This window comes from Pyrgilauda ruficollis, unplaced genomic scaffold, assembly GCF_017590135.1.
Source record: "Pyrgilauda ruficollis isolate IOZ18807 unplaced genomic scaffold, ASM1759013v1 scaffold260, whole genome shotgun sequence".
NCBI classification, from domain to species: domain Eukaryota; kingdom Metazoa; phylum Chordata; class Aves; order Passeriformes; family Passeridae; genus Pyrgilauda; species Pyrgilauda ruficollis.
The window spans coordinates 196,648-221,524 of NW_024523934.1; the positions used below are offsets into that span (position 1 = coordinate 196,648).

General features: G+C 55.5%; 3 protein-coding genes and 1 long non-coding RNA gene across 4 annotated transcripts in view; 2 read left to right on the forward strand and 2 right to left on the reverse strand.

Annotated features, from left to right (window-relative positions):
- Positions 1-4,043, reverse strand: part of IFT172 (intraflagellar transport 172) — a 39,249-nt gene extending 35,206 nt beyond the window's left edge. Inside the window, exons 1-5 of the mRNA XM_041471318.1 lie at positions 3,901-4,043; positions 3,550-3,693; positions 3,351-3,463; positions 2,826-2,865; positions 177-242 (exon numbers count right to left, since the gene is read on the reverse strand). Coding sequence (XP_041327252.1) covers positions 177-242; positions 2,826-2,865; positions 3,351-3,463; positions 3,550-3,693; positions 3,901-3,939 — 402 coding nt within the window. The 5' untranslated portion in view covers positions 3,940-4,043. The remainder of the gene's footprint in view (positions 1-176; positions 243-2,825; positions 2,866-3,350; positions 3,464-3,549; positions 3,694-3,900) is intronic.
- A 95-nt stretch (positions 4,044-4,138) lies between these two features.
- LOC121355681 (low density lipoprotein receptor adapter protein 1-like) lies at positions 4,139-8,499 on the forward strand (the record flags this gene model as incomplete). Its single annotated transcript, XM_041471321.1, has 6 exons — positions 4,139-4,265; positions 5,824-5,966; positions 6,482-6,594; positions 7,497-7,611; positions 8,004-8,076; positions 8,441-8,499. Coding segments are annotated over exons 1-6 (588 nt in total), but the record flags the coding sequence as incomplete, so codon positions are not given.
- Positions 8,500-8,509: 10 nt separating this feature from the next.
- Positions 8,510-11,192, forward strand: LOC121355668. The gene is made up of 4 exons (XR_005955454.1): positions 8,510-8,553; positions 9,478-9,530; positions 10,440-10,477; positions 10,638-11,192. It is a non-coding gene; the product is annotated as an uncharacterized LOC121355668 (long non-coding RNA).
- A 1,725-nt stretch (positions 11,193-12,917) lies between these two features.
- Positions 12,918-24,188, reverse strand: FNDC4 (fibronectin type III domain containing 4). Its single transcript, XM_041471312.1, has 6 exons — positions 23,978-24,188; positions 18,192-18,307; positions 17,487-17,691; positions 16,526-16,615; positions 15,157-15,290; positions 12,918-14,183 (listed from the first exon to the last, which is right to left on the reverse strand). Exons 1-6 carry the CDS (start codon positions 24,048-24,050, stop codon positions 14,151-14,153), a joined length of 651 nt encoding a protein of 216 aa, XP_041327246.1. The 5' UTR covers positions 24,051-24,188; the 3' UTR covers positions 12,918-14,150.
- Between the last annotated feature and the right edge of the window lie 689 nt (positions 24,189-24,877).

Below are 24,877 nucleotides of genomic sequence, written 5' to 3' on the forward strand. Positions count from 1 at the left end.
TCCAAAAGATCCAGTAGAACCTCCAGGGACTAACTGTGAACCAGAAAATTCAAGTCCACAGTGTAATCCCTCTGTTGCTGTTACTGTGGCACCTAGTGATGGCTCCTACCCCTCAGCCCAGCCAGTGGCAGACCCCACAAGGGAAAGAAAGTCACACAAATAACAAGTTTCTCTACCTTTCCTTCAGCAAGACCAAAGACAATGATATTCTCTGCTGGCCACAATAAGCAGGTCACAGCACTCTGCAAAGGAGGAGGTAAAAAGAGAGGTAAGAGCTCCACCCTACCCAGCTTCCTGCCCCACTGCCACCTAAAACAGTTCATGAACAGACACTGTTCAGGCAAGAGAGATGGGGCATTTGGACAGGCCTTACAGTAGCTGAAGATGCTGGACAAACCTTACTTCATGCTGAAGCTTAAATTAGATAAAAGTGATCTGGGGCAAAGTAATTGAGCACAGGAGGACTATGGGAGGGCAAAAAAGTTACAGGGATGTGTTCAGTTTGGAGCTCTTTTGTGAGTATTACTGAGCAGTGCTTGGCTTGCCACATACTATTGATGAATGCATAAAATCATGGCTGTTTTGAAAGATTTTTTTAAACATGTATAAAATATAAAAATAATTTCACTGTAACAACTTCTGTAATAGCTATGAGAATACTCGTGCATTGGATCTTTATTTGATTAATAAGAAATAGTGTTTATTTTTTCATTGACAAGTAAGATGGTTATTAGATGCTACCAAGTAGGTCAGGTAGAAACAGGTTCATTAAATCCAAACCAAAGGTATTCTCAAAATCTGAGGTGGAGTCAGGATGAATAAAGCTAACCATAAAACCCAGCTGTAAGAGAAGGCCAAGAAAGTTTATGAAAGTCCTTCACATCCACCCTGCAGAACTTCAGTCAGCAAGAAGGCTGGTGTTTGGCACTGTGCCACCAGCACCAGCCTCACTGGCTCTCTGTCCCATTTTAAGCATGTGGGACTGCTTAAGATACAGATCAGCATTTATTCATTCCTCATTTATTTATCTCATCTTCCATCCCTGCTCTGATCATTTCTATGAGTAAACACAGCTACAATCAGACAACAAAATGTCTCAAGGTAACCAAACTGTTCAAAATTTAAATGTCCAACCAATGACCAAGACCCATTTTCATTACCCCTGTTTCCCAGGAATTTGTGTGTTTCCCTCATTATCTGTCAGACTCATTTTCCACTATAACACAACAAAAGTTTGGGAACAAGCCTCACACATTGGTGATGTGCTCATTGTTTGTCCTCCTGGCCCTCAGCAGGAGGCTTGGCTTGCCAGTGTGATCACACACTGGGATCACTGTGTGTGTGAGAGGGCCCAGTGGTAGGAGAGGGAAAGGGCTCAATAAATGATCTGTCATATTGACTGAACATTTCAAAAATTTAGTTACAGGAGAATTATTACAGTGTAACAGTATTTAGTTACAGGAGAAAGCCAGACACAGTGGTAAAACCCCAGACATACAGCATCAGAAAAAAAAAGGATTTAATGTGTTACAAGTAGTAGAAAAGACACGAGGAAATGAGAAATGAGAGTAAAAAATACTGAATTTCAACATTAAAAATAAAAAATCCTGTACATGTGCCATGCACAGCATCTGAGCTTGTGAGAGGCCAGCAGGCCCCCACTGGGCTGGCAGCTGGAGGGGCAGGCAGCAAGCAGTACACAAGGACAGAAGTCTGCAGGGAGGCTAAATGTGCCCACACCTGGGACAGTAACCCTGTTCAGGAAACGGACAAATGGACACCAAGCCCCTGTTGCTCTCTTTTCTTCATGACACTCTATTCTCATGACAACTCAGTGCAGCAGCTCAACTGCAGACAAACCAGAGGCTGACCAGCAGCTTTCCTGTCACAGAAACACAGAACTCCCTGGGCTCCCTGCAGCAGTCAGAGCAGCCACAGTGGCAGGCCATGACCCAACTCTAACACAAAAGCTTTCAACCCAAAGGCTGAGGCTAACCTTTCACCTGAGAGACAGCTTGAGAAAGCCTGGCACAGACTCCAGCAACTCCATCAGGAGCAGCTCTGTCTACGTCTTCTGAGGATTTGGACATGAAGGATGATTCCTCCTACCCTGCACAGAACTTTCTTGGTGACACAGAGACTATGGGGTGATGGCACTTGCCTGGAAAGCCTGGGGCACCTGCTGGACTTTTGCCTCTGAAGGTACAAGTAGTCAGTACATTGTATTTTCTCACTCTGATGGCTTTCTGTGCAAGGAATTCATAACACCTTTGCCTTTTCCAGGCAGATCTCAGGGCAAGCTTGGCAAACACCTACTGGGCAGACTGCTCTCTGACACAGGCAGGCTGAGCCAGAGCAGCAGAACACAGAGGTGGCCAAGGAGTAAACCTGACAGAAATCACAAACCTGAAGCAACTGAGCATGTGGAAATTGCACAGTTTGAATTCTGCACACTTTTGTTTAATAAGGCATCTTGGAGTTTAGAGCTGCAAACGTGTGAAAAATAGTTGGGCTTTGAGTGTTGCATATTTTTCTCTTTCAGCTCCCTTAAAACAGTCTGTCTACTGATGCCTAAAGTAGTCCTCAAAGTTTTGTAACTGACTGCATTGATCATTCAACAATTTACTTGGTTGCACCCAGGCATTAGGACACCTCTGAAGCTTGATGAGCAATATGTGCCTCAGAATTTAGAGATTCTCTTAGGATCTTTAAAGGCCAAGTACAGTTTGGCCAAGTACACCTGTGAGTATGAGCAGAGAGACTTCTCATTGTCTTTTCCTACATATGCCGGAGAAAATGAAGTCAAACAGAAGTCTGGGTCTCACCGTTTGGATGAACTTGTTGCATATCACCTTCTTGTCACCCCTGCAGAAAAATATGAACAAAAATGACTGTCAGCAAGCCTACACATTCTGATCACCCTTCTGTTTATATATGGTCTAGTTTGATATTGCCAAACACAGGTCACTGAAGTTTTGCGTGCTGCTAGTCTATCACAACTTTAGGCAAAAAACCAAAAAGACCCCTCAAGTCTGAGCTTCCAAACTCCTGGTGAACTGCTTTTCTGAGTACCGTTAGCACAACTCCTGCCAGAAAATGAGGCTGCAGTGGGGCAGATGTGTGCCATTGCTGCACAGCTGTGACACATGATGGCAACACAGGCTCCAGCTAGCTGCAGGGCTCTGTAAGGGCCCTGCTGAGGAAACCTCACCTGCTGCTCCCTTCGGGCACCTGTGTGGCTCCCTGTGGGCCAGGAGATGGGCACTGCAGTGTGTGCCAGGGTGAGGATCAGCCTAAGGGAGCCCATGGCAGGGCGGAATGGAGCATGCTGGACCTCACCGCACACTCACCACTCCTCGCCGATCCTGTACACGTAGACAACGTTGTCCGTCTGCCCGATGGCCAGTTTAGTGGAGTCTGGCGAGAAGGCCATGCCTTTGACCACGTAGCTCTTCCTGCCGTACTGCGGAGAGGATCGGTGTGACCGTGGGAAGGCCGGCTGCCCCAGCGCTGCCGGCCCACGCCCCGCCCGGCCCCGGCCCCGCTCACCTTGGCGTCTGCCGGCTTGGTGGAGAACTTGTCGCGCCGCTCGCCCTGCTCGTCGTAGAGCAGCACCACGCGCTCCGCCGTGCACACGGCGAAGCGGGCACTGCTGGCGGACCAGGCCATGCAGGTCACCCGCGCCGTCCCGTCCTGCGGGCACACACGGCTTAGCGGGCACACAACCAGCCCCAGCGGGCACACACGGCTCAGCGGCTGGGCACACACGGCTCAGCAGACACACTACAGCCTCAGCGGGGCCGCTAGCGCCCCAGACCGGCCAGGGCCGCTCTCCCCGACTCGGCCTGGCCCGGCCCGCTCCCCCGCGGCCCGATCCCCCCCAGCCCGGCCCGGTCCGACCTGCGGGGCCAGCAGGGTCCTCACGTGCCGCAGCTGCATCGTGCCCTCCGCTGGGCCCGGGCCCGGGCCCGGGGTGGTCCCACGGGTCGGGGTGGTCCCACGGGCCCGCTCCGCCGCCGCCGCCGCTGCGGAGCTCGCCTCGCCCCGCCCCCGCTGCCGTGGCAACCCCGCCGCCTCCGCCGCGCTGACGCGAGCGCGTCGAGCCCGCGGGGACCGACCCCCCGCACACCGGCAGAGATCGGCTCGGCTCGGCTCGGCTCGATCCCATCCCGGCTCCGCTATGGAGGCGCTGCGGGCGGCGGGGCGCGCCGTGCTGCGGAGCCCGCGCCTCGCCCGGCACGGTCTGGGTCTCCGCCGGCGGCGTAGTGAGTGCGGACGAGTGCGGGGTCGGGGCCGGGCATCGCTCCGGGCGAGGAGCCCGCAGCTCGGCGCAGTCGGGCTGGGAATACGGCAGGGAAGTCTGAGGGGCCTGGAGAACTGGGGGGCAGAGCGGCCGTGAGGGTAGTCGGGTTAGGGGAGGCGAGGGCGTCGGGCCGCGGGGGCCGAGGCACCGTAGCGCTGCAGCTTCTCGCCGAGCCCTCCCTGTCCCGCTGCCCGGGCTGTCGCCTCCTGCCCCACTTGTAAATCGAGGCCGCCCGCGCCGGGGGGCTGGCGGGCCTGGGCGGCCGTGCCAGGCGCTGGAACACGCTGGACTGCAGAGGGGACCTCCCCGGCCTCCGCGGGCCTCGGGCCCCTCGGGCTGCCACTCCTGGTCCTCTGCGAGTGTGCCAGGCCAGCCCCTGCTGTCTGCGGCCCAGCAGGATCCAAGACCGACCCCTGACACATCCCTGGACGTGTTCAAGGCTAGGTTGGACGGGACTTGGAGCAAACTGGTCTAGTGGAAGGGGTCCTGCCTGTGGGAGTAAAACTAGATGAGCTTTAAGGTCCTTTCCCACCCAAAAGGGTCCGTGATTCCATGACCCTGCAGGTACCCTGTGGCACAGGAGGGCCACGTTTGGCTGTTCTCAGTCAGCTGCACAAGGCTTTGCTGGAGCACCCACACTTCCCCTGGCAGCCCTGGTATACATGGACTGTCCTCAGAGTTTGGGGTGACACAGGGTTCTACTGCCCGGGGTGGAGGTCACTGGTGCCTGCATGGCACCAGGCAGCCTCCCTGATAGTTGTCACTTGTGGAAGAGTATGCTGTGCAAATAAGGTCTCCTGATTTCCCTGTGGGTTCAGATTATTCCAATTATGAGTTGGACCCTTCTGCAAGTGTGCCAGTAATGCTCAGGGAGCAAATCCCAGGGAAGAGGTGAAAATAACCCTGAAAAGTATTAGCTTAGTGTGAACAGTACATAGCTTGGCAATTCCCATCTCTTTCTTAACAAAGCATCTGTAGTGCAGTTGCTTCTCAGTCATCCCAGCTGGGACCACAAATGCTGACTAAGCTGTCCCTGCCCTGGCACCCTGCTGCTGCAGGTGAGATGCCAAGGGGTTTGGATTTGCTTACACTGGGCCAGTCTGGGGATTTTGGTCTGAGCATGGCAGTGAATGCTCTTTAGGTGTGCCAGCAACTCAGGTGGCTGAGATGAATGCACTACAGAGAACATTTTGTTTGTAATGAAACAGAAGAGACCCAGGAACACAAGGTTTTTGCAGACAGCAACGAGGGCTGCAGCATCCTCAGCCCTGTGCAGATATGCAGGAGCTGTCTGTCAGTGCTGACAGAGCCTGGAGTTCCAGGGCTAGAGGACTAAAGCTCCAAGGGTGAACTGCCCACTCCTTCTGTTCCTCTTATGAGAGTGTCACAGAGCCAGGAGAGTGTCCTGCTGGAGGCAGGAAGCAACACTGCTGCTGGGAGCCATGGGTGGGCGGGTGGCTCTGGCAGTACTAGCTGTGGGGCTGCTGGCACATGGCTTCTAAGGGCTTTTGTCTTTGCAGAGCTTCCTGAGAGCTGGGCTGATATGCAGGAGCCACTGCTTGAGGGGATGTGCTTCACCCTCAAGTATCTGGGCATGACACTGGTAGAAAAACCAAAAGGAGAAGACATGGCTGCTGCTGCCATCCGCAGGATCGTGGCCACGGTGAGACTCGGTCCTGGGGCCCTGGTGTGCGGGGTCAAAGCCCAGCTCCTACACTCCCTGCATAGGGAAGTGTCTGTGTCCTAGCCCTGAGCTCCAGTGAGGGACTGTGCCCTTCCCAAGAGGAGGGTGGCATGCAGGAGGCTACTGGTGTCTGCCTGTGTGCTGTGGGGAAGCTGTCTTCCTGCTGGATAGCCCCAGCCACCTGCTCCTACAGCTGAACCTGGCTGGGAGCAGAGCTGTGCCTGCCACAGCATGGAGAGAAGGGTAAAGTACTGGGAGAAGTGGGGTCTGTCCTTTCCTGTATGTGTGGCAGGAGAGTGAACAGATTTGAAGTGTTCTGTGCAGGGCATGCCTTATTGCCAGACTCTGCTATTCCATCCCTACAGCAGGAGCCTTTGCAGAAAGTATCCAAGTGAGTGATACTGTACAGAGTCTGTGGGGCTCCTTCCAGCAAGGGGGTGAGGTGAAGACCCTTGCCAGGTTTGCAGAGATTGCTGGTGTTTTTCCACTGCCAGGCACGGGTTGGAGCTCGCAAGTTTCAGAAGGTGATTCTGACAGTGTCTCCAAGGGGCATCTCACTGCAGGATGCAGACACTAAGGAGATGGTGGAAAACATCTCCATCTACAGGTGGGCATGTCACGGGTATGGGCTGGGTGTTCCCCAGCAGCCAGCTGAAGACTAATGGGAATTTGAGCAGCCAGGGAGGGCTGGGCCTTCTGTCAGCAGCACCTTCAAACTTAGGTCTTTCCTTGGCTCACTGAGGCCTGTGCCCTCTCTCTGCTGTGCTCCAGCACTGCCTGAGGCTGAGTGTAGGCAGGGTCCTGGGTGGTCTTGAGTTCATCAGCCCATCCATCATCTCCTTGTGCCCTGCCTCTCTGTTCTGCAGGATTTTGAGGCTTGTGATTGGAAAGCCTCACAGTTAAGAGAGGACTGCATGTCTGTCTCCACTGCCATAGGACCACTCTTCTGGCTGCAGCTTCTTGGGCAGGCTAAAGGCAGTTGCTGTGAGAACTGATGTTCATTTCTCCTGCTGCCTCTTGTTCTTTGGCTGGGTTGGGTGTCCGGGTGCTGGGTGTGAGGGGCAGTAAATGTGCAGTCTGGTGGCTAGATGGGAAGCAGAGACAGGACATCTCTTTGCTGCAAAATGTAGGTCTCAGCGCCAGAGCTGATGTGCCAGGTCAGACCATCCTTCTGCTGGCCTCCAGCTGTGTCCTTGGAGGCAATCACCCACCCTTCTGTGCTCCTCTTGTCCCAATGCTTGAATTCACACATAGGGTTGAGCTGGCCATCAGAAAACTACAGGGCACTCTGGGATGGCACAGGAGGGAGAGCCTGTGGATGCAGTGATCTCTTAACCTGCCGCAGGTACCAGGCAGCCTCTGGTCCTTGCTGGGGGTTTGGGCTGCCTGGTCATCTCGGGCAGGTGAAAGCCTCAGGTTGTCAGCAGTGCTTGCTGATATGCTGGGAGTGCAGCAGAAGTGCCATGCCAGGGGTCCTGGATTGTCCTGACAGCTCCTCTCTGCCCACAGGATCTCCTACTGCACAACAGACAAGCTGCAGAACAAAGTCTTTGCTTATGTTGCCCAGAGCCAGGAGAGCGGGGCACTGGAGTGCCATGCCTTCCTCTCACCCAAGAAGAAGATTGTAAGCACTTACCTTCTGCTCTTGGCTCTGTGAGGTATGGGCGGGAGCAAGGGCCTGCTTTCTTCCCCTTCAGTGAGAGAAGGGGACCTGTTACCTGTGCGAGCCTCAGCTGGATTTGGAGCCAGGGAGGAGGTGTGCTCATGTGCTACACAGGCAGGGAGTGAGTAAAGGGGGGTTTCCTGTCCCAGCTCCTGAGGGTCTGCTCTTGGGGGTGGCTCAAGAGCACCCCCAAGGGCTGACAGACACAAAACTGAGCTCTGGCCTTCCATCTGTATGTTCTGCAGAGAAAGGCAGCATGGGATTCTGGGGGGTCTTGGATTTCATGGCAGTAGGGTTATCCTGCATTGAGGGCCCAGGTGGAAGCAGGCATTCCCTCTCTTTCATGTACACAGGCCCAGGCTGTGACTCTGACTGTGGCCCAGGCCTTTCAGATGGCACTGGATCTCTGGGAAGCAGCACATGCAGGTAGGAGGAATTTCTCAGATGTATCTCACTGCATAGCTCTGGAATCAGTGTCTCTCTGGTGAAACACACCAGGCAGGGAGAATGTTTTGTCCCTATAGTTGTGTTTCTCTGCCACTCCCCCGTCTTCAGCTGGGGTGGGAGGTGTAGCTGCTCTCTATGCTGAACTGCTGTGCATTGCCTGAGCTGTAGCCCAGCTCAGGGCTGGTGGTACTTGGCCTGAGCAGTGACCCCTCACATTTGTTTGCACCCTCCTGCCAGCACAGCAGGGATTCCCTGTTCCTCACCCACAGTCTTGCCTGTACATTCCCAGCTGGGCTTTCTGCAGGTTGCAGACACTAACTCTGCTGCTTTTGCCCTGTCCCAGGCTCTAGGCAGGATCAGCCCCTTCACCCTTCATGTGTCTTGGAGAGCAGTGAGGCCGCCAGACCCCGTGAGCCAGCCCCCCCAGGGAGCGCTCCCTTCACACACCACTTTGGGGTACAGTATGTGCAAGTCAGGCCCATGCTGAGGGCTGTCTGGATTAGGGCAGGGACAGAGTGACCCCTCTGCAGCTCCCTCCTCCTGCCCTCCCAGAACCCTGCTGATACCTGCACAGCCCCCATTGCACATGGCAGCCTGATGTGAGGAGGTGCATTGTGATGCGTGGCTCACACAGCAGGTGCAGTTCCTTGGTGTCTGTGCTCCAGGAGCTCTGCTGCAGACCCACCACTACTGCAGCCTCAGCCCTGCTCTGCTGGCCCTGTCACACAGGGACCTGGGACCTGGGCTGCACACCTGGTTTCATGGCTGGGGTGAGAGCTGCCTCTGAAGGAGAGGACCCTTGGATCATCATCCTGCCAGCCTGGGCTAAGGCTCAGCCCAGCCCATCTGCAGTGCACCTCCTGCATGGCCACAGCAATTGGAGCATTGTCATATTGGTCTCACTATGTCCCTGTCTAGGAACTTCTGGATGCTTGGTCATTGGCCTCATGCTTCCAGTGTGAGTCCAGCCTGGCAGTGCTTGGGGTTGTACCTGTGTGCAGCCTGCTCCTAGTAGTCTCTGCCTGCCTCTCCAGCTGCAGGGTGTGCTCACCCACCACTGTCCCTGGGCAGAGGTGCACTGTGTCAGCAGCTCTGTGAGCATGGTCCATGCTCACAGCTTGTGTTTGGAACTTTGCACCTGGAAGGGATGTGGGACGAGCTATGGCCTGTCTGTCCTTGTGTGCCCAAGCCCAGAGGGTTCTGGCAACCCAGCACTCCAATCTTTCCCCCACTGCTTGTGGGAAACCTTTGTACTGTGCCTGGGTAGTGAGTGTCTTGTGAAGGGACTGGACAGGGTCTGAGCAGCCCAGCCTCACTCCTGGCAGAGACCTGCCCATGCAATGAGATATCATGGTGGGGTTTTGTTTGTTTGCTTGCCAGGAGGAAGAGGAGGAGGAGGAGGAAGATGATAATGTCAGTGAAACCTTGCCTGGGTAGGTGGTGAGCTGCTGCTTGTATTCATGGATCTCTCTGATGAAGCCTGTCTTGTCTCCTTCTCTGTCTTGTCTTCTTCCCCTGCAAGGGGAGCTGCTTAGGCCATGGGCATGGTGGGATCATGGAGGAGAACTGCATGGAACCAAGGGGGAAGCTTCCTGTATTTCTCTGCTTCTATCCGCTGAAAACTCACATGAGTTGAGTGGTGGAGGAACAGACCATGCAGTCCAGCTTTTGCAGCAGAGAATTGGGGTACAGATACTGACCCCCAGGATGCACCCAGAGATATTTCTTACTCTGTTTCTGCCAGTCTTTGCTGGGGCCAGCCTGTCCAGACATGTCTCTGGGACTCAGTTGTCCCTCTTCTCCCACTGATTTCGCTGGAGGTTGGACCAGGATGGAGGCCTGGTCATGCTGACTTCTGTGTGGACTGGGGCTGTGGGCTGAGCTTGATGGTGTGTGTCCTGTGTTGGGGAGGAGCTGACGGAACAGTCCAGCAGCAGAGGATTAACCTGCAGGTCTGCAGAAGTGCAGGTGGTGGGCCTGTGAGGCCCGTTCCATCATGGCTGTTCTCCATGTACATGGCAGTGGGTACCCAGCTGGGTCTGGCAGGTCTGAGCTTGGCTTGAGCCGGAGCCAATGTGTGCACAGGTTGGAGCTGTATGTGTAGCCCAGTGAAACACCACCCCTTTGGACATGGAGCTCCTGATGGGAAGGAGATACAGCTTTGCAATCTTGGGACAGGCTGGCCTGGGAGGAGTTTGGTAGCAGCGGGGCTTAGAGCCTTCTGCACCCCCATTGCCTGCTGCTGCTGTGCCATTCCTGCCGTGCCAGGGTCATGAGCATGCTGTGTCTCTCAGGAGGCCATGCTTGGGGTATGATGGATGCTGTGTTCTCTTCCAAAGCAGCATGGAGGAGCTGGGGAGGGGACTCCACAGCCCAGCAGGTAAGTTTCTTCAGTACTGCATTGGCTCATCCCCCATGTCCTCTGTAAGGCAAGGCGGGGGCTGATGCTCACCTGGGAACATCTGCTTCCCTTTGCCGGCTGTGCTGGGCTCCCAGCTGTACACCTTATGGTCCATATCTTCCTTTCTCTCCCTTTTCAGAATTAATACCTCTTGTGCCCCCATCGAGCTCTCCTTCAGCACAGCTACTGTGCTACCGCCTGGGGCCACCCCCGGACAGCTGGACGGTGCTGGGAGGGGCTGCAGACTCCCCCAGCACTGGCACCAGGACTGCTGGCCCCAAGACTCCCCTGGGCTAAGCCAAATCTCTGCAACAACGGACCAGCCACTCAGGATTCACCCTGTGCCTGCACCTGGGCCAGCCAGTGCCTGCCGCTGCCCTGGCACTGCCCTGCTGGCACGGGGGCTGCTGGCACTGCTGCCATGGAGTGCACAGGCTGCAGCACCTGCTCCTTGCCATGTGCCGCCTGCATGAACCGCCTCGAGCTGCAGCTGCTCCCTGGGCGGGGGGACCTGTGCTCCTCGCTCTGCTCACTGCCAGGCCATGCAGGGCCACCCTGCGTGCTCTGAGCCTGCCTGATGCAGGCAGTGTACACCCGCAGGGAGCAACAGCTCTAGGCCTGGAGCAGTGCGTGATGAAGGCCTTTCCCCTGCAGTTCAGCCCCACACCCTCTCACAAGTGAAATGACCTGGTTTTTAAAGGAAAGCTCTGCCTTCAGAGAGAAATAAATTGAGTTTTTTATTATTGTCATTTGGGTTTGAGTGCTGAATGGGCACCGTGCATAAACATGCATGGTACAGTGTCTTCTGCACTGCCTGTGGTGAGGGTTGCTGTTCCCCATGCTCATGGAGCCTGGAACTGCCACATCTTCCTTGGCTGCGAGCCCTGAGGGAGCAGTTCCTCCTTGTGCTGAGGGCTGCCAAGGCCCAGGGTGCCTTTGTGACTTCGGAAGAGCAGGCTGAGGCTGTGCTGTACTGGTGTCTTGAGCACCTAGGAATGTCACCTGCACTGATAGGAGTTGATGCTGACCACGCTGAGGTCAGGGCAGGCACAAGCCCTTGTGTGCCAGCTGCTCTGAAGTGTCTCTGCCCTGCTGCACCCCAGCTGTACTCTACAGAGGCAAGCCATGCACTTGGTTTCCTTTCCAGATGGAGCAGGGGAGGCTGCAGCATGTCTGGTTTCTCTGGCAAGTGACAGCTTGCAGCTGTGTTCTGGCCAAGCCCCTCACTGCTAGGTTCCTGTCACATCTCCGCACAGCTGCCCTTCTCATGCTGGTGGCACTGAGAGCCCAGCTCAGCCCACCTGAGCACCGATGGCTGGCTGCAGCCGGGGTGGCAGGGCCAGTCTCCCAGCAAGTGCCATAGCCACTGGGGAGGCCTGGGGTGCCATGGATCACTCAGGAGCTGTGCATGGTTTTTTTCACTTGAGGTTTTGCATATTGAAAGTGATTTCATGCCTCTTTTCCCTCAGCTGGGAGTACAGAGTAACATGTAACTTGTTAGGGTGAGCAGGTCATTGTCACGCCCTCAGCTTCCAGCACTCCTCTCTGCACTTCCCTGCCCTCCTGCAGTCATGGTCTGAGAAGAAGTGGTGACTTGCGGTTTGGTTTGGGTTTGTTTTTGTTTTTCAGCAGAGGGAAAGAGCTTTTTCCTCAACAGCACACCCTGATTTTACATTTAATGTCAGACTTGTGTTCCTTTTTTTATTTAGCCAAACCTCTGCATTTTGACCTTTTTCTTGTGCCTGCCCTAGTTCCTCACCTCTGCTACACAGTCTGATCCTTTGTGACTTTTTGTGTGTGTCTCTGGCCTAGCTAAAAATCTCATGATAGCAGGCATGTCCACTATGACTTTCCAAGACAGAACTTGTAAACATTTTCCAGGGCACTAGAACGTTCTTAAAACTCTCGTATTTCCCTGACAGCCCTAGTTTTTCTAATGTACCTCCTTAAAAAGAGCTAGCAGGCAAAACAAGGTGTTAGTGTCTCTGGAGCTGTGGCCATGCTCCCGGCATGATCACAGCCCAGCAGCAGCTGCATCCCACCGCCGTGGTGCTGTTGCTCCTCAGGTACCCCTCTCCACAACTGAGCAGGGAGCAGCCCAGGCCCCTCTGGCCAGCAGCCTGTCGGGGTCAGACCCTGTCCCCCGTCTCGGCCCTGCTGCTGGGATGTGCCTGCTCTCTGCAGAGAAGCAGCCACGATGCCACCCTCAGTGGGACAGCCTGCAGCTGCTCCAGCAGCACCAAAGGGCCCAGCCTGCAGCAGCAGCTGCTCTCCCTCGAGGGCCAGGGGCGTTCGAGGTGACCACGGAGGACCTCCAGCTCTTGCACAGCATGGAGGAACAGATCTCCTATGGCCAGGACACGTGCATTCGAGAACTTGTACATGCATGCATGCATGGACACACACAGAGACCTGAAGCTCTGATGCTGCCTTTGAGCCAGGATGCTTTTATTGAAAAGACCCTGCCACAGGAGTTGCTTATCATGTCCCTTCCCTGCCTAGTCCTGCAGCAGGAGCTGAGCAGCACCTGGAAGGAAAAGTCCTGAAAGTGCTTTTACTGGGAGATTTATTCCTGGAAGACACTGGATCCTGTGATGCTTGAGTCCAGGGCTGCAGAGCCTGTCTGTGGCAGGCTGCAGAGCACAGCGTGGAGGGAGAGCAGCAGCCAGGGCAGCAGGGAGCCTCCTTGTTTCACCCCATTCCCTCCAAATGAGACCCTGCAGGCCTCACCACATTGTCTCCTCCAGGCAGCACAGGCTGCTCAGAAAGTTCATGGCAGCTCCCCTCAAACAGCCTGAATGTGCCAGCCCTGAGCCCTTCTGGGGACCCAGCGCAGCCACAGCCATGCCCTGACGCTGCCCGCTCCCCCAGCCCTGCAGGGCTTCCACCAGCACTCCCTGCCCCGCTGCAGGCTCCGCGGGCTGGCCAGGCACTGTGACAGCACTAGCTCCTCATCGTCCCTCTTGTCTTCATCCTCTGCAGTAGACAGAGAATTTGAAGGCCCTGCACAGCCATGAGAGGGTACAGTGGAGCCCTGTTCTCCAGCAGCAATCCACTGATCCTGGTGCTGGCTGGGCCCAGCCCCACAGACAAACCCTCCTACAGGCCACAGCTCTGCTGGCAGTGCTGGGGCAGTGCCTGCACTGCCCTGCTCCTGCAGCCCCGGGGCCCTGAGGGGAGCAGCTCCTGCTCTCTGCAAGCAGCCCCAGGGCCAAACGGGCAGCTGAGAACAAGGTCTGCCCCTGATGCCGGGCAGGCATCCAGTGCCTCAGCTGCACCCCGGGCCTTGGCCAAGGCAGCGCACAGGGACACGGGCTCCCCTCAGGCAGTGCCTCAGCCCATCGGCTCCCCTTGGCTCCCTCCCACCCTAGCCGCTGGTGTGGCCCCCCACCCATCCTCAAGGTCATGCTTTCCTCCGGGAGGGGAGGAGGGCCGGGTGTGGGACGGGCAGGGCCACGCTCGGCATGCATGGCTGGGGAGCTGGCTCCGTGCACATCCGCAGACAGGTGCCCTCAGGAAAGCGGGAGTTCTGGTACGTGGATCGTCGCATGCTGAGTTCCAGGCGGCACGCCTGGTGCTGCCTCTTCTTCCAAGGCCTGCTGTGGCTCTGGCAGGACACCCAAGATCCCAGACGGCAGAGCTGGTGTTGCACTTACACCTCAATGATATTGACCGAGGGAGATTTCTTCTATGAGAGAAAAATCTGCTTTAAGACCCTGCCTTGCTGCATCCCTGGATCAGACATGATTTCAGAGCCCCTCAGCCTGCAGCAGGCATCAAGACCAGCAGACCTCAGCAGAGCAGGGGAGGGAGTAGGGATCCAACTCCAACTCCAGCTCCAGCTTGGAGGAGGGATCCAAGAGGAGGGATCTCCTGGCAAGGGGTAATCAGCAAGCTGAAAAATCTGGAGAAAGGGAACTGGGGACTTGAAGTCCAAACAAGAAGTTTCTGCTCCTGACATCTGCTGGAAACCAAGATGTGGAATCAGTGGGACAGTCAGCCAACACAGTGAGGGGAGTTCCCACCCTTGACAGAGGCAGCAGATGAAACACAAGCAAAACCCTAACTACGGTGTCCCATTAGAGCACTGGGGCTATAAATCACTGTCCTTGGCAGGTAACAAAGGGAGGAATGTCAGGTGCTGAGGGAACAGCCAGATGAAGGTACTGCTCCCTCCCCATCCACAGCCTGGCACATCACTTCCATCAGGGTGAGGAAGGGACTCTGCAATGACTTGTGTGGTGATGACCCAGAGCCAGCTGCAGTGAAGGCAGAAAAGGAGCAGTTACAGACCAGTGCAGGAACCATGAGAACAGCTGCCTAGCATGTCCATTTGTCCATCTGTGCAGGAGAGGTGCAGCCTTGGAGGGGCATGATGAAGGCTCTGTTACAGTCAGAGGTCAGGTACCACCCTGCACGGCAAGAGCTATCCCAGCTGTTACACCTTGTCGTCTCTTCCAATGTTTCTCCTGCAATCACCCATGGGGTATACACAGTGCCCCAGAGACGCGGTCTCACTGAACCCTAAAAGTCCTCAGTCTTTGGGGTGAGAGCACAAGCCAGGGTGTTTCCATTTCTGGAGAGAGCCAGACTCTCTGCAGGCTGCAAGCCCCAGCAGACAGCACGTGCCAGCCCTGCTGCCAGCCCTCCCCACTCACCTTGCTCCGCAGCAGCCCTCCGCTCGGTCGCTCTGGCGTGCTGTGCTCTGAGGAAGGCTTTGTCTTCTCCTTGTTGTTGTTGGAGTCATTATCCTTGATGATATCGTATTGTCTGCAGAACAGGGCGATCACCGCTGCCCAAAGACACACTGGATGAAGGACTCCTTCAGAGTGGCTGCCTGTCTGCCCTGCCCACAGCATCCCAGCTGCAGGGCAGCTGTGCCCAGGGCTCCTTGGGGTGCTGCCAACCCGCACCCCCACCTGCATCAGCCTGCACCACCCCTGGTACCTCCGCATGTGTGGCCAGGCCAGTTTCCTTGGGCAGACGGGCACGGATGTGGCTAAGGCCATCGGGCCACACATGAGGTGCTCAGCACTCACCAAAGACAGGTGCTGAGGCACTCAAACAGGGACAGTGAGGTCAGTGGGCAGCTGTGTGGGTTTTGAAGTGCCTCCAGCAAGGCATTAAAGTTATGAGCTGGTGCTTGTGACCCTCACAAAAGCCAGCCTTTGTCTGTGCAAACTGGCTGTGGGGTCAGTCCCTCTGTAATGCTTTCACAGCATGCATCCCATGCAGCATGTCCCACACCTGGGAACCCTGGACACAGGAGTCTGAAGCAATGCCCCCAGAGGTGACCATGCTGGACTCACTCAACCCCCAGTGTGTACGTGATAACACACAGGCACACACAGACCGGACCTGACTCCTCCCAGCTGGCATCCTGACACATCAACCTGTGCCAGGTGTAAACTACCAGCAGTCATCTTGCATTTTTTTTCCAGTGCCCTAGGAAAGTGTCAAGGCCAGGGCAAGGAGAAATTTCTGCAAGATGCCACTACAAAATCCACGTTTACTGGGAAGGGAGCAGGGGATCAATGACTTCCCATTCACAGCAGCTGTATGTGACCAGTCAGGAGCTGACGTACCTTTTAGGGCTCCCATGCTCCCAGGGCAGCCTGCTGCCTGCACTGGCTTTCATTGTGCTATACAGGAGCAAACCACCCACTTTGCAGCTTTAGCAGACTGAGGCACAGCCTCTACCAGCTAGCGCAGTAGTGTTATCAGTCACAACATCTAAGGCCCAAGCAACTCAATCATCACTGTCAGCTAGGACGCTCCCACCCTGTAATTCCAGGTCCCATTCTGTCTCCTGCTCTTCAACATACTCCAGGCTGTTACTGCTGAGCAGTGGCTGTGGTTGCTCCTTCTACCCCACTGGCTTCAGCACCTAAAGAGACTCAAGGGACTGATGAGGAAGGGTACCAGACCCTCAGCAATGTGCCTCTGCACTCTTGAGCCACATCCTCTTTGTGAACCACGGATTGTGCCTTTGCCTCAGCCTGCCAGAACACGGTTTGTGGCACTTACCTGCCCACATAAGCAGCACAGCCACAATGATAATAATCTCGCCTGTCTGCAGCTGCCGATCTTTGTCCAGCCCTTCCATGGTGATGTCACCTGCAGAGAAGAGACCCCAGGCAGGGCTGGCAGCAGATACCCTCCCACTACAGCAACACTGGAGGATTTGAGAAACCCCAAAGCAGAGAAGCCCACCTCCCCCAAACAAGGAAGGGTGTGGGATGATATCCTGTCTGGGGAGAGGACATGCATCCTGTGGCCTTCCTGTGTCAGGTAAACCATCCTTACTACAAAATTAGTCAGGGATTCCAAGGGCTTGTTTAGGTTCATGTAGGGACTGCACAATGCATGCCAGTAACCACTAAGGTCTCTCTCTACACAGCAACCAGGGCAGGTCACGTCAGTTTAAACAGAAGTTCTGAGGACAGGCAGCCATTTTTTTGCCCTGCCATACTCAAGACCCCTCTCATGGTTAATGCTGGACGTAGACTGACGTGCCCCCTATGGGGCATCATCTCTCTTGGATTCCTGATTCTGTCTCATGGACCAGCATGTAGCCAAGCCCAAGGCAACACAGACATGAGTAGTAAAGGAGACCACAGCGCTGGGTCATGTGTCCTTGGGTAGCCCGCAGACTGGGAGATCTGAGTGTCTGGTCAGTACTGGCCTCCTACAGGCAGCAGCTGGCCAGGCCTCAGCAGCTGTCCTGGCCAGTCTGCCTAGCTGAATAGGTGCCAAGACCTGAGATAGGAGGGCTGCAAACCACAGCTTGGGGACATTATTGTGGACACATAGTGGACACAACAGCAGCCTGTACAACCCTGCATATCCCCAGTAGCCTGCTGCTCAGTGCAGCACCTTCTTCACTGGTTGTGGAATCCCTGGCCAAGCCTCTGTGGAATCTGCTGTACAAGCCTCCAGGTGTGGCCTCACCAGCAGCACCTGGTCAAGCTGGAAGGAGGTGCCTCACCTTGGTTGGAGCTGTTGGAAGGCAGGCGGTCGGTCTCCTTCAGGGTGCGGAAGTGGACACGCTTGCTAGCCTGGCTCTCCCCATACAGGCCAATGCTCTGCACCTGGATGATGTAGTCAGCATCCTCTGCCAGGTCCCACAGCACACAGGCACGGTTGGTGGTGTTCACCTCCCGGATGAAGCGCTGCATCTGCCCGTCCTGCCTCTGCCAGAGGGAAGAGCTGTCACCCCCGGGAGGCTGCTGCCAGCTGCACCAGGCACAGGCCCCCAGCTGCAGGGCTCTGACCTCACTCCTCCCTTCCCAGACAACCATCCACCCCAGGGTGGGCCAGATTGGCCAGCACTGCCTATTCAGCATGCTTGCATAGCCTGAGAGCCAGGCACCTCCCTGGAGAAGCCACCATCACCCAGGGCTGCATAGGTGGAGCAAGGCAAGCAAAGAAGAGTTATGTCATGGCTGAAGCACCATTCTTACCTAGAGAAATCCCAGGGAAACCATTGGAGGGACTATACCCAATGCAGCCCACAGTCTTTTGCCTCCCACCAGGACGGATAGCTCACATGGGTCACCCTGGCAAGGGCTGCTCAGCAGCAGAGATGTCCTCAGGCAGATGCCAGAGGAGCCCCAGAGTGCGTCACAAGGACTGACATAGGAGCACGCTGGTAATCAGTGTCCCCAGTCCCCTGGGGACAGATGCTGGATACCTGCTGTAGGATGGCATAGCCGATGACCACATCTCCTTCTGGTACATCCCAGGAGACTGTGGCAGAGTTTGCCTTCAGCTGCGTCACAGTCACGTTGACAGGGGACGGTGGCCTGTCTGGGTGAGCCAGGCATGGACCGTGGTGAGACATAGGAAAAAGGCAAAAGAAGGTGTCTCAGAACAGGCACTCAGCCCTGCACATCACCACGGGGCCTCTCCAACACCTGCCAATGGCAGCATGTTGGCTAGGGCTACAGGGAGCACCTTCCCTGGTGAACCTGTCCCCAGGAGATGAGTGGCACAGCAGATGGGGGAGCCTGAGCCCTGCCAGCAGCAACACATGCACAGCACAGTGCTTCCTGGGCTGGCAGGCAGCTGCCCACTCTGTACATGAGGAGTGTGCAGGTGCAGAGCTCTGGGCTGTCCTGTGGATGGGCATGCCACAAATGCCTGGCACACCACCCAGAACTGCGTAGGAAGCAGCCCAGACACAGTGATGATATATTGATTGTGACAGAAAAATGGGGCACCTTGGAATAGACACACACTCAATATGGGCATCTCCTCTGCCTGGAACTACTCCTTGCTCCAGGGCATGGGAGAGGGCCAATGCCAAAGGCAGAGATGGCTGTCCCAGTAATGCCTGGAAAATAGATCTCCTCAACAACATTAAGAGTGAATATATAAGCAAACCTTCACTTGAAAGCTTTCAGGTACACAATATGGTGATAATCATATCTGGTATAGCAATGCTACAATTTTTATAAGGTTAGTCGATTAGTATACTTATCATATACTGTCCAATTAAAAGGTAAGTTGGTTAGGTAGTAATTCCTGAGGTCCTGCCCCACTGGAAGCAGTTCAGAAGTTTCTCTTGCCCCACTTTTGTTATGCCTGGTCCAGATTCTGGTTGGAAAACATAACTTCCTTGTAGCTGTCTCTCTTCTTGGAATAAGACTAAACAATATTTTTAGGAATGTATTTATAAGATTAACTTATTGTTCTTAAATGTGGGGAAGAAAGATAGGAAAAGTACTAGAAGCTACAACCATGCATTAACAATCTACATAGCCACAAATACATGAAAAATATAAAAACCCAATAATCTTAGGCATCACCAGCAGTGCAGTGCCATTGGCTGCAAAGCTGGCAGCAATGCTTGGCCATTGCTGTTCTATGGCAAGCCAACCTGACTGACCCATGGTCTGCACCATTGCCACTTTGAGATTTCACAGCACTGAGAGCACAACTGGATCCCACACAGTCCTGCACAAAAAGCCAAATTTTGTCTGGAAGTTAGACACAGGAGCACACGAAAGACATTGAAGCTGCTGTTTGTGTGTTCCCACTCCCCACACATAAGTCAGTCTACAAGCTGCCTGTGCAGCAGCTAGGGCTACAGGGTCAGTGCTGTGATTTATACAGAAAAAGAGTTCCAGAGGGCACCTGAAAACAAGAGAAAGGACAACTGTGATACCAGCAACAACCCTGCAAAAAAGGTAATTTTTGCAGGCCAGCTCTTTAAGTGCATTCATTCACATCTGACTATACCCAGCTTCAGATCAAAACAGAGGAAGGCTGTGGTTCCCACTCTGAGAAATTCAGGGTTGTGGTATGCCAGGGGCAATTAAAACAGAGAGGAGAGCCCAGAAAACATGTTCTAAGAGAGACCCAGGGACTGAGCGTGTCTCCAGAAGTTTGACACACCACCAGAAGAGAGGGCTGCCAGAGACAAGGACACCATAGGGTTCTGATTTTCTCCTTCAGAAAAGGAGCCTGGAAAACTGGAAAGGATTCAAAGATACACTCAAACATTCTTTATCCCACAAAGAGTGGGGGATCTGCTTCATCACTAACCTACGGGAAAGAGGGAATCCCTAAGCCTTGTCTGCATGCACACCCTGCTTGCCTAGGAGCCAACAGCAGAACAGGCTGAACAAAGCTGCACACCCAGCCTTGTCCATTGCCTGGGTATATGTACCCTGCCAGCACAGGAGCTGAGTGTCTTGTAGATTAAACTATAGAATCATTGTGGCTGGAGAAGACCTCCAAGATCATCAACTCCAACCCATGCCCATTATACCATGTTGCAAAGTATCACATCCAGTCATTTCTTGAACACTTCCAGGGGTGATGAATCCAGCACTGTCCTGAGCAGCCTGTCCAATGCTTAACCACTCTTTCAGTGAAGGAATTGCTCCCAATATCCATCCTGAACTTGCCCTGACACAGCTTGAGGCCATTTCGCCTTGTCCTGTCCCTGTTCCCTGGCAGCACAGCCTGACTGCACCCCCTGCCTCCACCATCCTCTCAAGGAGTTGCAGAGAGTGAGAAGGTCCCCCCTTGAGCCTCCTTTTATTCAGTTTGAATTCCCCCAGCTCCCTCTGCCACCCACAAGTCTTGTGCTTCAGTCCCTTCCCCAGATCTCTTCCCTTCCCTGGAGACACTCCAGCCCCTCAATGTCTTTCCTGCTGTGAGTGGCCAGGATTTGAGGTGCCTCAGCAGTGTCCAGCACAGGGGGAAAATCACTGCCCTCCTCCTGCTGCTACACTATTGCTGACACAAGCCAGGATGCTCTTAGCTTTCTTGGCCAGATCATGTTTAACTGCTGTTACCCCCAGGTTTTTCCCCACATTTTCCATCATCGTCTGGTTTTTGGCCCCAGCCATGGCTGGGATCAGGTCAGCTGCTCAGCCCACAGCTGAGCTCAGGCAGCACCCTGTCAGCCAGCAAACAACTGCCCCCTGCCTGGGCTTTCCCAGACACAGGCATTTCCAAGGGTGGCTGTATGGTGGGCTGCACATTTCTGCTTCTCTTCAAGCATAATAACACTTGTCCTAGGTTACCACTAGTTAGATTGCTAGCTAGGTTTGTGCTAGCCGACATAATGGGGTCAGAACAGCCCAAGAATCCAGAGGTGGAGATTGGTCCAAGATCTGCTTTGATCTGCACCAGCCAGTAGGTGCCCAAACCACTCTTGGGCATGGCTTGGAAGCTAGGATAAGCCAGAAAACCACTCCTCACAAGTAGCACTGATGTGCCTCCCTCTTTGCAACTCGTGAGTTTAATACCACAGATATGACCAGACCCTGCCAGCTGGCCTCGGGACAAGAACAGGACATGGAGCTTCACAGGATACATCCACAGTAATGAATTAGGTGAGTTTTTTTTACATCTAACAGAATTTTAGAAGTCCTGAATATGCGTGATGGGGGCAGTTTGACTACGAACCTCTAAGTGTACGTGAGGAAATTAAAGTTGGGGTCTGACATCTCTGCGACACAGAAGTTTGTGCATGGAGTTTGTAGCAGCTGTCCAGCCCTGCTCAAGAATTTTCTAGGCTTCTGCGAGGCACCCAGCCTGTCCCAGCTGAGGTTTTCAGGCTGGGGCTGCTGAGACACTGCTCTGGGACTGAGTCACTTGATGATTTGAGAACAAAGGCACTGCGCCAATTCACAAGCCGTGCTGCTGGGTGCACACAGGTCTGACAAGTGCTCCAGCTGTATTTAGCCAGAGCTTGCACAGGCCCTGTGCAGGGACTGTCACTCACTGGCAGCAGAAGAGTGAGAGGTCATGGGGGCATAGCGGAGCCACAACACATGTGGCTTGTCAGTGCACCACGGCCCACGCACCCTGAGCACAAATGGTGCACACTCCAGGCCAGCAGCCCTGGACCTGTGTGACAGGAGACCTGGTGTCCAGGCCACACTTCTGCATTACAACCACCAGTGTGCCTTGATCAGTTTGATGCTGAATGAACTGCAGAAAATACACTTCTGAGCACACGGGATTTGCATGCCCATCAGGAAGAGACAAGAAACCTCAGAAGTCAAAACATGGGAAGTTCACCCTAGATACACAGAGCAAGGTCTAATCCAAATCACCCCTGCTCTGGAAAAAGGCTGGGAGAACTGAGGTTTTTCACCCTGGAGAGAATACTCTGGTAAGATATTGGAGCCCTTTCCAGTGCCTAAAGGGGTTCCAAGAGAACTGGAGAGGGACTTTGGACAAAGTGACAGGACAAGAGAGGGATGGCTTTTCAGTGACAGAGGCCAGGGTTAGATGGGATATTGGAAAGAAATTGTTCCCTGTGAGGGTGGTGAGGTCCTAGCACGGGTTGTCCAGAGAAGCTGTGGCTGCCTCTGGATCCCTGAAAATGCTCAAGGCCAGGCTGGATGGGGCTTGCAGCACCTCAGTGTAGTGGAAGGTGTCATTGCCCATACCAAGGGGGTGGAATGAGATGAACTTTAAGGTCCCTTCCAAACCACATCATTCCAGGACTCTATGAAATTCAAGATGAACCCTCCAAGTTGTTACAAGACATCCAAAGGACAAAGCTTTGTGTATAATCCCCACACTGCATCTAATACTGTTCAGCCTGTTCTGCAGCTGAGATCAGAGCAGCTTTGTGCCAAAGCTGTTGCCACAAAGGTCTGTGAATACAAGGGCTCCAAAAAGCATGCTCTCTGAAGCCAACACATTCTGGCTATAGTCAAGATGCTGCTGGGCTCTCTGGGAAAAGTGTGCCACTGTTTAGCTCAATGCATTAACAGCTAATAATTCTACATCACTTATAAATGATCCAGCTTCACTTTTTCTTAAAGCCATATTACAAAAGGGGAACCCCCACAGAAAGCACAGTAACTAATTTAGGGCCTGGCACAGGTTTTGTGCTGTCTGTACAGCAGCATGCTCCTTTTGGGCCTGATTAAGGGGTGGGAAGAGCTGGGCTGTGTACAGGAGCTAGCAGCACTGCAGCCTATGGCTGGACACTGGGAGGGATGGCCAGTGGGCAGCTGAAGGGATGGCCAGAGGGCAATGGGAGGGATGACTGGTGAGCAGTAGGAGGGATGGGTGGTGGTCAGTGGGAGGGATAGCTAGTGGGCAGCTGGACATGGGACCAGATATGCCACATATCCCAGCTCCATGGGTCAGCAAAGGGGCTGGACAGATACCCTTCGCGAGGGATGCTGGCACATGTGATGCTGCAGAGGGATGAGGGACGGGGCACGTCTCCACCGGTGCCCTCACCATCCTGCTGTGATCCGGGGAGTGGGGTCACCCCTGCCCCCCGGCCCATGTCCTTGGGGCTGCTGCTCAAGGGCACCCAGATGTTTGCCCAACTTACTGCTGCAGCAGGGAGTAAGCACCAGACTGCACATCTAAAAATAAGTGGCCCCTTTTTAACACCCCTGACTGCATCTCTTCCTGAATCCGTCAGTACGTGTTTTGCAACACGGCAGAATGTAGCAGAACTCGCAATCCGATTTGATATCGCAGTGACCTGTCGAGGTGCAAACACACAGCAGGAAGCAGCTGCTGACACAGGGCCACCCCGGCGAGTAAAAGGACACAAGGACAGCGGTACCTCGGGCGCACCGAGCTCGATGTTCCAGCAAAAACCGGCAGGAAGGGACAGGATCCCCGTCACCCGGCCGGCCCCAGCCCGCCGCAGCCCTGAGTGTCCGTGCCCGGGGCAGGAGCTCCCTCGGGGCAGAGCGCCCGTTCCCACCCACGGCGGGAGCCCCTGGGAGCCCCGGGAAGGGCAGCGCGGCAGCAGCAGCCCCGGGGAGGGGACGAAGGCACAGGGGACTCGGAGGCCGCGGAGCCCCGGGGGTGCCCGAGGAGTCCTCGGGGATCGCGGCAAAGGCCACGCCGGGAATGCAGTGAGGCCGGCGGGAGTGTCTGGCGGGGACCGCAGCGCCCGGCAGGGACGGGCGCCCGGCAGGGTGTCCCCGCCCGGCGGGACGCGCAGCCCCGGTGCCCTCCCGGCCCGGCCGCACTTACTGGCTCGCACGAAACACAGGTCGCAGCCGAAGAGCACCAGGACCGGGCTGATCATCGCCGAGACTCGGGCCATGGCGGCGGGGGCTGCGGCCCGGCCGGGCGGCGGCCCTGGCACCGGCCCGGTTCCCTGCACCGCGGGACGGAGCGGGGCCGAGCCCCGGCCGCAGCGCGGGGGGGCGGAACGGCCGCCGGGCCCGGCCCGCCCCCGAGCGGCACCGCAGCGGCTCCGGCACCGCGGCGGCTCCGGCGCCTCCTCTCAGCCGTGCCCTGGAGCGGCCGGCACCGCCCCCAGCCCCCGAGCCGTACCCCGACACCGCCGGTACCGCCCCCACCCCGTTAGCGGAGCCCCGGAACCGCCAGCGCCGCTCCCGGTGTCGTTCTCCGGTAACCCCCAACGCCCCGCCGCAGGCTGCGCCCCCGGCAGCCCCGAGCGTCCGCTCTCCCCGTGCTGCACCGCCAGCAGTCCCCAGTGCCAGCTCTTTCCGTGCTGTGCCGCCGGTAACCCCCAGCACGGGAGGCTCCACACGCGGGCACACAACAGCCGTGTCCTGAGCCGTGGGCCGCCGGCACCGTGGGGCAGCGAGCAGCACCGGTGAAGCGACTGCTGGTCACCGACAGATGCCGACATTCGGGCTGGTGCCCCCGGCACACTCCCACAGCTCCTCTGCACCTGGGGGTGCACTGACCCTCCGGGATGCTCCTCCACGTGTGCCTGAAGACACAGGCATGGGGTCTGCCTCATCCCCAGGAAAGGCAGCACTGGGTGTGCCTAATGAAGCCTTAGAGAAATAAGGAAATGAACCCAAATCATCCTCTATTAGCTTGCAGTAGTCCATTAGCCTACTACTTTCTGTGAGCAATGCAGACTGGAAGGAGGAGTCTAGCCAAGATGGAATCTAT

What these genes read in the sequence shown, in the direction of transcription:
- FNDC4 (XM_041471312.1), bottom strand. Translation starts at nt 24,050, where the DNA reads ATGGCCCGAGTCTCGGCGATGATCAGCCCGGTCCTGGTGCTCTTCGGC. An exon ending in CCTGTGTTTCGTGCGAGCCA is followed by an intron (nt 18,308 to 23,977) that starts GTAAGTGCGGCC and finishes TGGCTCACCCAG; the next exon opens with ACAGGCCACCGTCCCCTGTC. An exon ending in TTCCAACAGCTCCAACCAAG is followed by an intron (nt 16,616 to 17,486) that starts GTGAGGCACCTC and finishes TCTTCTCTGCAG; the next exon opens with GTGACATCACCATGGAAGGG.